Genomic DNA, 13,940 nt, shown 5'->3' with positions numbered 1-13,940 from the left:
GTGCAAGCAACTGAACCTTCTGATCAACTTCCCATGTGGGACCTTGTCAGAGGCCTTGCTAAAGTCCTTGCAGATAACATCTTCTGCCTTGCCTTCATCAACTTTCCAGGTAACTTCCTTTAAAACCTCTATAAGACTGGTAAGACACGACCTATCATGCACAAAGCCATGCTGACTATCTCTAATCAGTCCCTGTCTATCCAAATACCTATATATCCAGTCTCTTAGAATACCTTCCAATAACTTTACCACCACTGATGTCAGGATCGGTGGCCTGTAATTTCTTGGTTTATTTTTAGAGCCTTTCTTAAGCAGCAGAATTAGCTACCCTCAAATCTTCTAGCACCTCAGCCGTGGCTTAGGACATTTTAAATACCTCTGCTTGGGCCCCTGCAATTTCTGCACTAACCTCCCACAAAGGCTGAGGGAACACCTAGTCAGGCTCATCTCCTCATGCTAGTCTAATATCAGAAGGCATGCATTTAAAGTGAGAGGGGTAAATTCAAAGAGGATATGCAGGGGCAGCTTTTCCACACACAGTGGTGGGTGCCTGGAATCTGATGTCACGGGTGGTGGTGGGGGCAAATGCAGCAGTGGTGGTCAATCATGTCTTAGATCATCACATGAATGTGCAGAGAATGGAGGGATATGGACATGGTGTAGACAGAAAGAATTAATTTATTTAAGTGTTTAGTTACCTGCTTAATTAGGTTGGTACAACACTGTGGGCCGAAGAGTCTCTTCCTGTGATGTACTGTTCTATGTTTGATGTAGTCAAAAAGGAGCTCTGTAGTCGAACCCCAGCCTCCAGCCATGGGTCAGTAAGTCTGTAGACCATGGCCTTTCAAATCCTCATCCCTGTATTGTGTACTTGGGAGTGGGGGAGGCTTGCCTCACCTTTACACGCAGTGAGTTCCAGACTCTTGGGTCGAAAACAGTTCCTCATCTCACTGCTAATGACTTTAAATCCTCCAATCCAAATTCTACTGGGTTTTGACCGCTCTGCTAAGGAAAATACCATGGCTTAGTCTTCCCCCCCCCCCCCACCATGCCTCCACCCTATTTCTATTTTTAATTCATCCTCTGTGATAAAGCCCAGATCTTGCATGCTCTTATAACCACTTTCTCAAAGTTCACATTTATTAACAAAGCACGTGTAACATATACAACCTTGTGATCCACCTTCTTGCAGGTAGCCACAAAACAACGAGGTGTAACAGAATCCATGAAGAATCCCACACCAGAAAGATTAGCAAACATCCAATGTGCAAAAGAGGGCAAATCGTGCAAGTAGTAAAATAAAGAAATAAATAAACAATGCATGGAACATGAGCCAACAGCTGTGAGTCAGTTCAACCCATCCATCCGATTTCAGTACATTCTATACATATTCATGGGCAGTGTAGGGCCATAGCTGCTGCCTCTTGTAACCTCTCCCAACGAGCAGAAGCTACAGAAGCCTGAAAGCACAACTACCAGGCTGAAGGACAGCTTCTATCCCACTGTTATAAAGCTACTGAATAGTCCCCTAATATGATAAAATGGGTCCTTGACGTCACAATCGTCCTTGTTATGGCCTTGCGCCTTGCTGTCCACCTGCGCTGAATTTTTTCTGTAACAGTAACACTTTATTCTGCATTCTTTTATTGTTTCACCTTGTACTAACTTGAAATATTGATGGGATGAAATGATTTGTATAGATGGCATGCAAAATGCAGTTTTTCACTGTACCTTGGTACATGTGATACTAATATGAAGTTAGCTGCCAGAGAAGTGGTTGAGGCACGTACATTAACGACATCTAAAAGGCACTTGGACAGGTACATGGACAGGAAAGGCGTGGGGGGACATAAGCCAAACTCAGCTAAATGGGACTAGCTTAGATGGGCATCTTGGTAGGCATGGCCCAGTTGGGCCGAAGGGCCTGTTCCCATGCTGTATGGCTCTATGCACCAACTTGTTTAGAATTTAAGTCCCACTGCTGTAGTAATAATGTACATAGAGAATGGATCGATTTGTAATGTGTGTAATTTGTAGTTTGTGGCCAGAAGCAACAGTTTATTTTATCTAGAGTTATTTAAGTGGTGGCATGTCAGATTGCTTGTTCAAAGAGGTGCAACACAAACAACGGGATAAATCGCCTCTCATTCTGTATCATTTGTCCTTGTGTCAGTAGTCGGGTGAATAATGGGGGGTTTTATGGGAATGTGTAAGGAAAGCTAATGAACAATCAAACAGGCATTGTATTATCATGCCAAATATGAAGTTTCCCAGGATCAATTGAAGTTCACTGTGCATCTTTATTAACAACATTAATAGCCCCTAACAATTACAGTTTTGTTTCAATAACATGTCTAATTGCTAAATATTAGCTGCTTCACACTGAGAGAATTGGAACACGATGCTGTAACTGGCTTTGGTTAATTTTGTTCAATCAGTATCAACATGAGGTTTCTCTTTTATGTTCCGGATTGCCAAGGGGGGACCAAACAGTTGGCAGAATCCTGAGGAAGAAATTGTGTTAATACCGTACTGAGTCCAGCTTGTTCACCTCTGGGAAACGTTGCCCTCAAGCAGATTAAAACATAGTTGGCAACACAACAACTGCAAATAGGGAGAGGCTGGTTGGCAGCAATACAAACTACGTCATGGAAATTTCCATTCCAAGTAAACCCCTAATAAGTTTGCTAAGGTGATGTTCATACTGGCTGTGGATTCAAGTTATAAAGTGTAGAATTTAAGATGCAAAACTGTGCTAGCTTTCCGGGAAGGAGATCTGCTGCCCTTTCCTAGTCTGATCTATGTGGACCTCCAGAACCAGCACTGTGGCTGATGCTTACCTGCCCTTTCAATTGGCCAGGTTTAATTCTGCACCATTAACAGTATGTTGAAACAAAGAAAAACTGAAAATGGATGGACCACCTAACATCAGCCTAGGTCCTTCTCAGAAACTTTTGGATACTCGGGTCCACATAATGTTCCCCAGTACAATATGATGGGTTCTTGTCCTCACAATCTACCTCATTTTGACCTTGCACCTTACAGTCTGCACTGAACTTCCTCAGTAACTGTAACACTTTATTCTGTTATCACTTTCCCTTGTACTATCTCATTTTGATTCAAATTCTGGTTACCATCCAATGTCCTCCCTCAAATGATGAATTAGTTTCCCTCCATATTGAACAAACCTTAGAAGAAGTACTGAGTAGCAAGGATGTCATCTGACTGGGGCCTTCAGTCACTAAGTGTGGTATCGTCACCAGCTTGGGAGCAGCACCACTGATCAAGCCGGTGCCAGGCCTGTAGTGGGTGAACCCACACAGGACAAATTCACTTAACCTCTTCTGCATCAGTCTGCTTGAGGCAGATGCGATAGTCTATGCTAACACTTCAAGTGTGAAGAACCCACTGTACTGTCCTAGTGGAGTTAAAGTTGTGCTTTCACACTGAGGCCAACTGTCAATGTGTTTGTGTAGCCTTGGAAGCATACTAAATGGGATTGACTCTCAGTGGCAGCTCACAAGTAAGAATTCAGGCTGATGATTACACAATACTCAATTCCATTCAAAATCAGGTTTACTATCATTGTCTTAGATGGTGTGAAAGCTACTGCAGAACAACAGTGCAAAGACATAAAAATTACTATAAGTTACAAAGTGGTGCAGAAAATGAGGAATACTGAGGTAGTGTTCATGGTCCGTTTAGAAGTCTGATGGGAGAGGAGAAGAAGCTTTGTCTGAATTGTTGCGTATAAGTCTTCAGGCTTCTGTACCTCCTCCCTGATGGTAGTAACAAGAGAAGTCATGTCCCAGGTAGTGAGTGTCCTTAGTGATGATTGCTACCGTCTTGAGGTACTGCCTCTTGGAGATGTCCTCAAAGGTGGGGATTAGACCTCCATACTCCATCCAAGTGAAGCAGCCATGCTTGCATCTAGGCAACACCTAGGCCACAAAGGTTCCACGCAATGACCAAGACGAGAGTCTAAACACCTTCCCTTGACATTCAATGGCAACATTATCAATGAGTTAGATTATTCAGTACAGAGTCTGTTCAGCCCATACCAACCAAGCTGCCTTCCTGAGCTATTTGCTTGCTTTTGTCCGATATCCGTCAATGTCCTTTATCAGTAACATCCTGCGAGTCACCATTGATCAGAAACTCAGCTGGACCAGCCAGATAAAAGTCAAGTTTATTTTCATCTGCACAAGTACCTTCACACACAGGTACAACGAAGAACCACTTTCAGCAGCATCACAGGCACCTAGCATCGTGTAAGCAACATTCTTAAGAAAAACATAAATTGAACATATTGTACCCAATGAAAGGACGTAATTAGAGCAAAAAGAAAATCCATCTTAATGCAAAGTGATCATAGTGTTGCTAAGCTGTAGTGTTTAAAGTTTTGCCAAAGGCTACAAGAGCGGGTTAAAGTCTGGGCATCCCAAGCCTTTGCACTTTTGATAAGATGTGCAGTGTGACTAGGGTTTGTGGGGGTGTGGCATGATCACTGGGATGTGCCGAGGGTTTGTGGGGGGATGTGCCCCCTTGGACTTTAGGATTAGGTTTGAGTGTTGGGCTGGTGGATGTATATGTGTGACTGGGAGAGGTAAGGCTGCAGACTTTTGAGTGGTGAGGTATGAGGTGCTATGGGGCTTAGGCTTCTGTGGTGAAGAGGTAGAAGCTGGGGGAATTGAGGGGAACATGGAGAGGAAATGAGAATAATGCAGATGGGTCAGTGCGATATGATGATGGGTTGAAGGGCTGTTTCTATACTCCGCGACTATAATAGGGGAATGTGAAGTATTGTTTTTGCCTGGCCTCAAGGGTTACTGCTCAGCTGTATTTAACCCTTGGCTTTCTGGGGTAGAGGATTTCTGAAGACCAACAACAGACATCATTCTTAGGCTATTATAGGTTTTAAGTTCCAGCTTCCTAGAACCAGAGAAATTGAAGGAGTTGGGGTTGTTTAAGACATTGGTGAAGCCTAATTTGGAGTATTGCCTGTAGTTCTGGTCACCTGCCTACAAAAGGACATCAATAAGATTGAAAGAGGACAATAAAATTTGAAAGGATGTTGCTGGAACTTGAGGACCTGTGTTACAGGGAAAGGCTGAATAGGTTAGGATGACTTTTTTTCTCTGGAACATATGTGAATGGGGGGAGATTTGACAGAGGTATACAAAATTATGAAGGGGATAGATAGGGTAAATGCAGTCAGATTTTTCCACTGTGGTTGAGTGAGGCTAGGACTAGGGGCTCAGGGGTTAAGAGTGAAAGGTAAAATATTTAAGGAGAACCTGAATGGAAGCTCCTTCACTCAGGGTGGTGCGAATGGTGGATGCAAGTTCGATAGTAATACTTAAGAGAAATTTGGATAAGGACATGGATGGGAGGGGTATGGATGGCGCAGGTAGATAGGACTAGGCGGACTAACAGTTTGGCACAGACTAGATGGGCTGAGGAGCTTGTTTCTCTGCTGTGGTGCCCTGAGTCTATACAGGATTTCCTAAAGGTTAGCTTGCACTTGGAGTCAGTAGTAAGAAAGGCAAGTGTAATGTTAGCATTCTCTTTAAGAGGAGCAGGATATAAAAACAAGGATGTAATGCTGAGGCCTTATAAGGCATTGGTAAGACCACTTCAGGAGCATTGTGAGCAGTTTTGGGCCCGTGATCCAAGAAAGGATGTGCTGGCATTAGAGGTTTGCAAGAATTATCCTGGGAATGAAAGGGTTAACATGTGATGAGCCTTTGATTAGATAAGATAAAACTTTATTTATCCCAAAGGAAATTATTGTTACAAGGTTGTTCTGCCAGAAAATATACTTTATAATACAAAATGTAAGCAGTGAGGTATGAAGAAGAATGCAAAACGTGCATTAAAAAGTAATTGAGCAAAATACGGACGTGACAGTGAAACTACATACTTCTATACTTCAGCAGGAGGAGTTGTGGAGTCTTACAGCTGCAGGGAGAAAGGATCTCCGTGCACCTCGGTGGAATCGGTCTGTTAGTAAAGGTCTCCTCTGTTTGTCCAGTGTGTTATGGAGGGGGTGAGGGGGATTGTCCATATTGCTCTGTAGATGCTCTGGGCTTGTACACGCCAGAGTCTAGAAGAAAAGGTCCCATTGAAACTTAACAAATATTGAAAGGCTGAGATGGACTGAATGTGGAGAGGATGTTTCCAAAGTGTGGAGAGTCTAGGACAAGAGGGCACATGCAGAATAGTTCAAAGTTCCAATAGTTCCTTTAGTTCAAAGTACATTTCAGTATGTGTATATTATACAACCTTGAAATTCATCTCCTTACAGGAAGCCACAAAACAAAGAAACCCAAAAGAACCCATAAAAAGAAAAAGACTGTCAAACACCCAATGTGCAGAGAGAAAAAAATACAAATTACGCAAACAATGAAGTAAGCAAATAGCATTCGTGACAAAAGTAAGTCCACAGGTCCAAAACTCAGAGCAGGCCTCAGCCTCAGTTCAGCACGGAGCTGAATAATCATCACGATACCCTTAGGGATGGAGTCCAGAGCAGGCCTCATCCTCAGTTCAGCCTAGAGCTGAGGAAACATAGTGGAGCAGCAAGTAGAACTGGCCCGACCTTTGCCTCTTGTCCCAACACCCTGCCTTTTCAATCCATCTGGCCTGGTTTTTAAATTGTCTAAACATTGGGTCATTCTTCATGTTAGGACCCAGGCCGTGTCACACTGATGTGCTGTGGACCTAGACCCCTCCACCACGGTTTGACCCATACCCAAACTTTCCAAATCAGCCTCGCACTTAGGTTAATCAAACCTGGCACTCAGTTTAGGTGGACGAATCTGCCTCTCTGCTCCAAATTTGCTCCACTCCACAAGCCCTGACTTTGCATCAAATATGCCTCAACTTTGCCTTGCACCCACGTGCTTCAACTCTCGACTCGGCCTCGCCTCTCCATTGTTTGCAGTGATGGTTTTCATAAATTTTACAAGAATAAGTGTTGTTAATGAAGTACTTAGTTGAATTCTTTGTTTTGTTTGCCACCAGTATGTATTCACTGGGCTTCACCAGTGCCATCTTAAACCAGAAGAACAGACATGAGGAATCTCTTTCACTGATTGGTGGTGAATCTCTGGAATTCATTCCCACAGACAGCTGTATAGTCCAAATTATTAAGTAGCTTTAAAGCAGAAGTTAATACTTTCTTGATTATTAAGGGCATCAAAGGATATGAGGAGAATGCGGGAGATGGGGCTGAGATTTAAAATAAATCAGCCATGATCAAATGACAGATCATACTTGATGGGCTGAATAGCCTAACTCTTCTCTTGTGTCTTCTGGTTTAAGATGAGGGGGAAAATTCCTAGTGGACTGGAGAGGTAGAGATTGCTGGGTATATGGAATGAACTGCCAGAGGAAGTGGTAGAGATGGATGCAATTACAATGTTCAAGAGACATTTAGACGGATACGAATCAAATGTATGCAAATGGGACTAGCTCAAGATTTCATGGACTAGTTAGCTGAAGGACCTGTTTCCCTGCTTGTATAACTTTATGACTCTGAGGGTGTTGTCACACTGTTGGGGGGTGGGGAATAACGTTGAAATCTGTTGTTGTTAACTTTTCACCAGTTTGGTGAATTCACTCTGTTCTTTAAGGCTTTATTGCTCTTCTCTACCGTTAACACCGAATATCTGCCTGTTTTCCAGGGCTGAGGATCCATCAGGACCAAATGACAAAGGTAATTGAATCCATTGGCTGATACAACATTCTGTAACTGTAAGGATTAGGCAATCAGAAACTGGCCATGTAAACATCTAATCCTTGCTCTTTCTCTGATGTACAGTATTGTCACATCTCTTTGGTGCAACTGTATTATACATGTACTCCATTGGCTTATAACATCAAGCTTGGGACTCGAACTGTGCTGTCGATTGTGGCCCGATCCACTTCTGGAGATTTCCTCCCATCAACTGTCCAGTATATGCAGGCTCTTGTGTCTCCATTGAATTTTACACATTGTTTTCAGTCTGTTGGTCAGGTTTTGATGTTGGCAATCCAACTACCGCCTCTCTGAGTTACTATAATTATTCTGTTAACTGTCCCTTGACTCTCACCAATTTTACTGATGCACTGCAGAAAGTGTCCTATCCAGATGCATTGCAGTTTGTAATCGTAACTGCTCTGTCCAGGATAATAAGAAATTGCAGAGAATTGCAAACGCAGTCCAGTCTATCATGAAAAGCAGCCTCCCCTCTATTTACTTCATCTACACTGTCTCAGTAAAGCAACTGACATAATCAAAGACCCCACTTAACCCAGACATCCGCTATTCTCCCCTCTCCAATCTGGTAGATTTGACAGCATGCTCCACCGGGCCCAAGAACAGCTGTTAAAAGATTTTTGAATGGCCCTCTCATCCAACATAGATGAACTCTTAATCTCTCAATCTTCTTCGTCATGGTCTTTTCTCCTTATTTGTCTACCTGCACTGCACTTTCTCTGTAACTGAACACTATATTCTGTATTTTATTATTACTGTTCCCTGCACTACTGTAATATACTTGTGTTTTGGAATGATCTGTGTGGATAAAATGTAAAACAAAACAAAGCTTATCAATGTTTCTCAGTAGATGTGACAATAATGAATTAATTGCCAATTACCAAGTTTCTATTTAGTTATCTAATTTTCTTTTCTTTGTAGTCTTGGAATAGGCAAATCAAGATCCCAGAGAAGAATTGGACAGTTTTCAAGAGTGGAAGGGTTACAGGTTACAGAGGTGACAAGGCCAGCAAAGAGAGTGCCTCAGAGCCTTGGCAGTCCATTTTTAACCCAAACAGGGATTCTGCAAAGCAGAGGTTGCTTCAACAAACGAAAATGAGGAACCTTCTGCTGAAAAAGTACCTGAAGCCGATGAACCTGGCATCTTTCCAGCTGTCAAACCGGACTCTGGTTACAGATGCAGTTCATGAGGAAAGGAAGAGATTCCTGGCCAACTTTTGCAAGAAGCTTTACATCAGCAGGCGCAGGCGCTCTCTGAGCCGACTGGTATCTCAGGTTTATGTGGAAGAGAAGCACAAGCTGCTATATTGCGAGGTGCCCAAAGCGGGCTGTTCGAACTGGAAACGCATTCTGATGGTGCTGAGTGGCCTCGCCAAGTCACCAGGCAACATCTCACATGACTTTGTGCACTACAGCAAGCAGCTGCGGCGCCTCGACAGCTACAGTCTCAGGGAGTCCTACGAACTACTCAACAGCTTCATCAAGGTCTTGTTTGTCAGGGACCCCATGGAAAGGCTGGTGTCTGCTTTCCGTGACAAGTTCGAACACCCCAACAGCTACTATCACCCAGTGTTTGGCAGGGAGATCTTAAAAAAGTACAGAGCCAACGCCAGTGCTGAAGCTCTCAGAACAGGCTCGGGTGTGACTTTCAGGGAGTTTGTTCAATATCTCTTGGATCCACATAAGCCCATTGGCATGGACATCCACTGGGAACAAATTAGTAAGCTCTGCTCTCCTTGTCTGATCAACTATGACTTTATTGGAAAGTTTGAGAGTTTGGAGCAGGATGCTAACTACCTCCTGAAGCTGATAGGTGCCCCTGAGGGGTTACAATTCCCAAGTTTCAAAGATAGGCACTCCTCAGATGAGAGAACTACCTCTGCTGTGGTGGAACAGTATCTTGCCCAAATAACCCCCTCAGAGAGACAGCAGATTTATAACTTCTATTATCCGGATTACCTCATGTTTAACTATTCCAATCCATATCTTTAGCATGGCTTTGGATTGAAAGAGTAATTTATCAACAAAAATCTTTAATATATTTTGTGACACAAAAGTTATTTTAATACTTTTCTATTGGTTTGGTATAACATTCAGTCATTTTGACTCTTCTTGATCCCAGCAGTTAATCTTTGACATAAAAGAAATGGTCAATTTCCTCAGCTGATTCATGAACATTGGCGTTACGTACCAAAGCCAAACAAGTTTGGGGCTGTGGAGGAAGATGATTGAATCATCTGCTACTTTGGTTTTCTTGAAGCCTGGTCCCAACTAAGTTGGACCATCCAGTTTTGGTATTGGTTCTCCCAGATCTGGGGTGAGAATATTCATCACCATTCGTCACAAGTAACAACTTTAAGACATCGATGCCTTTGGTAGTTAAGTGACTTCTGAACAATCAGTGGCTGAAGCTGAAGCATATCCATTCCAAGGAGGTAATGGGGGCCTCTCATCAGACTCTGAAAAGTAGAACAAAGTAGAGAAAATTGAGGGGACCAGAAAGGTTGACTGGGAATCAAAACCTTACTGTATTCTCCCACAATACTGCTAGTGAAAGTTTTTAATGTTTTTTCAGGAGATGGACATACTTCTGAGAGTAGGTGTTGTGCAAGGCTTTTAATGGTATTTCTTAAGTTAACTCTACAGTGCACCCAAGGTCATTGTAGGAATCTTGACATAATTCTACTTGAAATTACAGAATAAAGAACACACTCTGCATAACCTTGTCTCCTTTGGGCTTTGGGCAAGATGGGATGTATGTGAAGGAGTGGGGGATTTCTTTTGAATAACTTGATTCCTCTCTCTTGGTTTTTAATACACTTTAGCTTGGCTGAGTGAAATGGAATCGACACCATTGTGGGCCAAAGCGTCTTGTTCTATTATAGAGATAAGAAATGCATAAAGTTCACCAGCATAATGTAGAACAATACAGCACAAGAATGGTCGTTTTGGCTCAAAATGTCCTTGCTGAAAACAATGCCATATTAAACTAAATGTCTTCTGTCTGCACATGATCCATGTGAATGCAAAATGTGAATAAGTTTTGAGATTTTCTCCTGTTGTATGGGAGTAGTGTTGAGATTTAGTCCACAAAACATACCTGAATTTTCTTACTCTTTTAAGAAGGAATGTGGAATCAGAATTGGATTCACATTCATTATCACTGACATAGTGAAACTTGTTTTATAGCAGCAGACAGTGACAGAATTTACTGTAGGAGTAGAGTAGTTGGCTAAACATGCGTCCTTGAGGTACACCTGTGTTGATTGTCATCGAGGTGGAGATAATATTACTGATCCACAAAGACTGTGGTCTCCCGATGAAGTCAAGGTGCCATTTTCAGAGAGAGGTACAGAAGCCCATGTTTTGAAGCCTGTTGATGAGTGCTGAGGGGATGATGGTGTTAAACCTCAAACTATAATTGATAAACAGTGGCTTGACGTATGTATGCTGTTGTCCAGATGCTCCAAAGTCAATGGAGAGCCAGTGAGATTATGTCCATTAGACCTGTTGTGGTGGCACACAGGTTGTGGGAGGTGTTGGTCCAGAAATGTGGGAAATATTTAGCTGGTCAGGGAGCATTTGTGAAAGGAGCAGCAGAGATGGGTTTCAGGTCAGTGGCCTTTCATTAGCTGCTGAAGACTTTTCAGCATTTGTGTTTTCTGACCCTTTTCTTGGCTGGAAAATGAAGAACCTCCATCCACCTTGATAGTATTGTTGGGTAGGGTTGGGCAATTTCACTTGGGTGATCACACGTGATGCAACATGAGATTGTAGCATTTAGACATTGTTTACAAACTGACTGAAGCATTAAAAATTCAAAAACTGCAGGTGCTATAAATCTGATGTAAAACCAGAAAATGCTGGAAACTCTCAACAAGTCTGGGAGCATCTGCAGGAACAAAACAGCCAATGCTTCTAGTCAAAGATCTTAATTGTTCCTTAATTACTGTTAAGCATTTAAGAATCATTTCATGTGACTGTGCTTTAAGTGGCTGTAGTGTTTGGTGGAGAAAGTACCAGAAGCAGTATGTCTGGAAGGAAATGGTGGTAGAAATGTTGACAATCTGTATACATTCTCATTAATAAAATACCTGTGTTGATTGTCCTACACTCTTTATACCTCTTTTTCCAGCAGTATTTCTTTTGCTGATTGTGGAGTCCAATCATGAATCTTGATGCAGGGTTTCAAGATGACATTTCACCCCCCCCCCCCATAAATGCTGCTCAAGCCTTTCAGTTCTCCAGCAGATTGTATATTGCTCAAGATCCCAGCATCTGCAGTTCCTTGTGTCTCCAGTGTAACAAGGAGGGTAGGACAATTGGAAACAACCAAATGAAAAGATCACACGAATGCAACAGAGTTGCTATCACAGAAAGTTGGAGTCACGATGAGGATGAACACCACCTCAGACTGCCAGATGCCATCACAACCCCACCCCACCCCAAACCACAGGTAACCAAATCTGGAAAAACTGGCACCAGTTCAAGAAGGCCACTTGTTTCTTTGAACTATATATGGAGTGACTAGAGCATGGACCCTTAACACCAATGCTTGGCAACAATCCCCGGGAGAGCTGAGGCCAGTTATGGTTAGATCTGAAGATCAATTGACCTGGAGAGGGAAGTGATAGAACGGGCTGAATCTATTTTGACCATGAACTGTCCATTCACATTAATCCCATTTTATTCTCCCCACCTTCTCATCTTCTCTCTCTAGATTCTACCACTCAACCACGTACTAGGAGTAATTTACAGCACCCTATTAACTCACAGTAACAGGGAGAACCTGCAAACTCAACGCATGAGGATGGAACACAATCTCTGGAGCTGTGAGACAATGGCAGCTCAGACCCAGATTAATGTGGTGGCGAAAGGCCGAGATGGAGGGGATGTGGGCTTTCAGATGAGATGTTAAAGTCACGTTTATCGTCACTTGCACAAGTACACATATGCACAGGTGCAATGAAAAACTTCAGCTGCAGCAGCATCACAGGCTCAGGCACTTCTGACTTCTCAAGCAGACATAACAGTTCATATCAGTGCTGCTCATAAGACTGTTGTGTTCACTTGCCTATAACTACTGATGAGACCCAAAGCCAGACAATAGAACGAGGTGGAATTTGAAGTACCCTTTATTTGGTAAACTACACCAGTCTTAAAACTCAGCCCAATCTCACACTGGCCATTACGACTATTTAAAAGGTTTACCCCAGAAAAATTGAATATTTGATTGGGATAACAACCAGTCAGCCTGGGATTGGATTCAGCTGACCACTAGGTGCTGATCGTTTTGGCTCACCACAACAAAGAAATATGAGCAGAGTTAAGCCATCAGGTCCATTGTGTCTGCTCCGTCATTCAATCACGGCTGATTTATTTTCAATCTCAACCCCATTCTACCACTTACGATGCCCTAATTAATCAAGAACCTATCAGCTTTAGCTGTACATATACCCAATGACATGGCCACAGCCATCTGTGGCAAAGAATAGCACAAACTTGCCCATCGCTTTGGTAGAGATATTCCTTCTCATTTGTCTGAAGGAACAGCTATTCTAAGGCTGTGCTCTCTGGTCCTAGATTCTCCCACCATTAAAAACGTGCTCTCCCTGCCCATTCAATCTAGGCATTTCAATATTCAGTAGGTTCCAATGAGATTTCCCCTTCATTTTTCTAAACTCCAGTGTGTACAGGCCCAGAGCCATAAAACACTCCTCACAGAAACATAGAAAATAGGTGCACATGTTCAATACTTCAATAGATCCATTTAATACCAGAGAATGTATACAATATATGACCTGAAATCCTTACTCTGGGCAGGCAACCTTGAAACAAAAAAAGCCCAAAGAATAAATGACAGTAAAAAGATACAATAACCCTAAAGCCCCCTGCCACCCCCAGGCACAAACAGCATCAACCCTCTCTTGCCCCCCACCCCCACAAATTCTAGCATAGAGCATCAGCTATCCCACCACCCACCATGACAGTAACAGCAAAGTCCTCCAAAGAGAGACCATGGTCTACAGTACATCAAAGACTAACTGTTCACACCACCATTTTCGACATCCAACAGGCTGGCTCTCCCTCCCCACCCTCTTACCCTTCCCCATCCTCCTCACCCCCTCCCCCTCACCCTACCCCTCTCCCCCTCCCTATCCCTCTCCTCCCTCCCCCC

The 13,940-nt window shown here is 42.9% G+C and overlaps 1 protein-coding gene across 2 annotated transcripts in view; it reads left to right on the top strand.

Moving 5' to 3' along the window:
- The window catches only part of LOC140200451 (carbohydrate sulfotransferase 9-like), a 70,738-nt gene extending 58,882 nt beyond the window's left edge, over positions 1-11,856 (top strand). For both annotated transcript variants that reach the window (XM_072263831.1, XM_072263922.1), the window contains 2 exons: positions 7,689-7,720; positions 8,684-11,856. In XM_072263831.1, the coding sequence (XP_072119932.1) occupies positions 7,689-7,720; positions 8,684-9,754 (1,103 nt within the window). In that variant the 3' untranslated portion in view covers positions 9,755-11,856. The remainder of the gene's footprint in view (positions 1-7,688; positions 7,721-8,683) is intronic.
- The last annotated feature ends 2,084 nt before the right edge of the window (positions 11,857-13,940 follow it).

The sequence above is a fragment of the Mobula birostris genome, chromosome 1 (assembly GCF_030028105.1).
Source record: "Mobula birostris isolate sMobBir1 chromosome 1, sMobBir1.hap1, whole genome shotgun sequence".
Taxonomy (NCBI): Eukaryota; Metazoa; Chordata; class Chondrichthyes; order Myliobatiformes; family Myliobatidae; genus Mobula; species Mobula birostris.
This window is presented reverse-complemented; position numbering and strand designations above follow the sequence as displayed.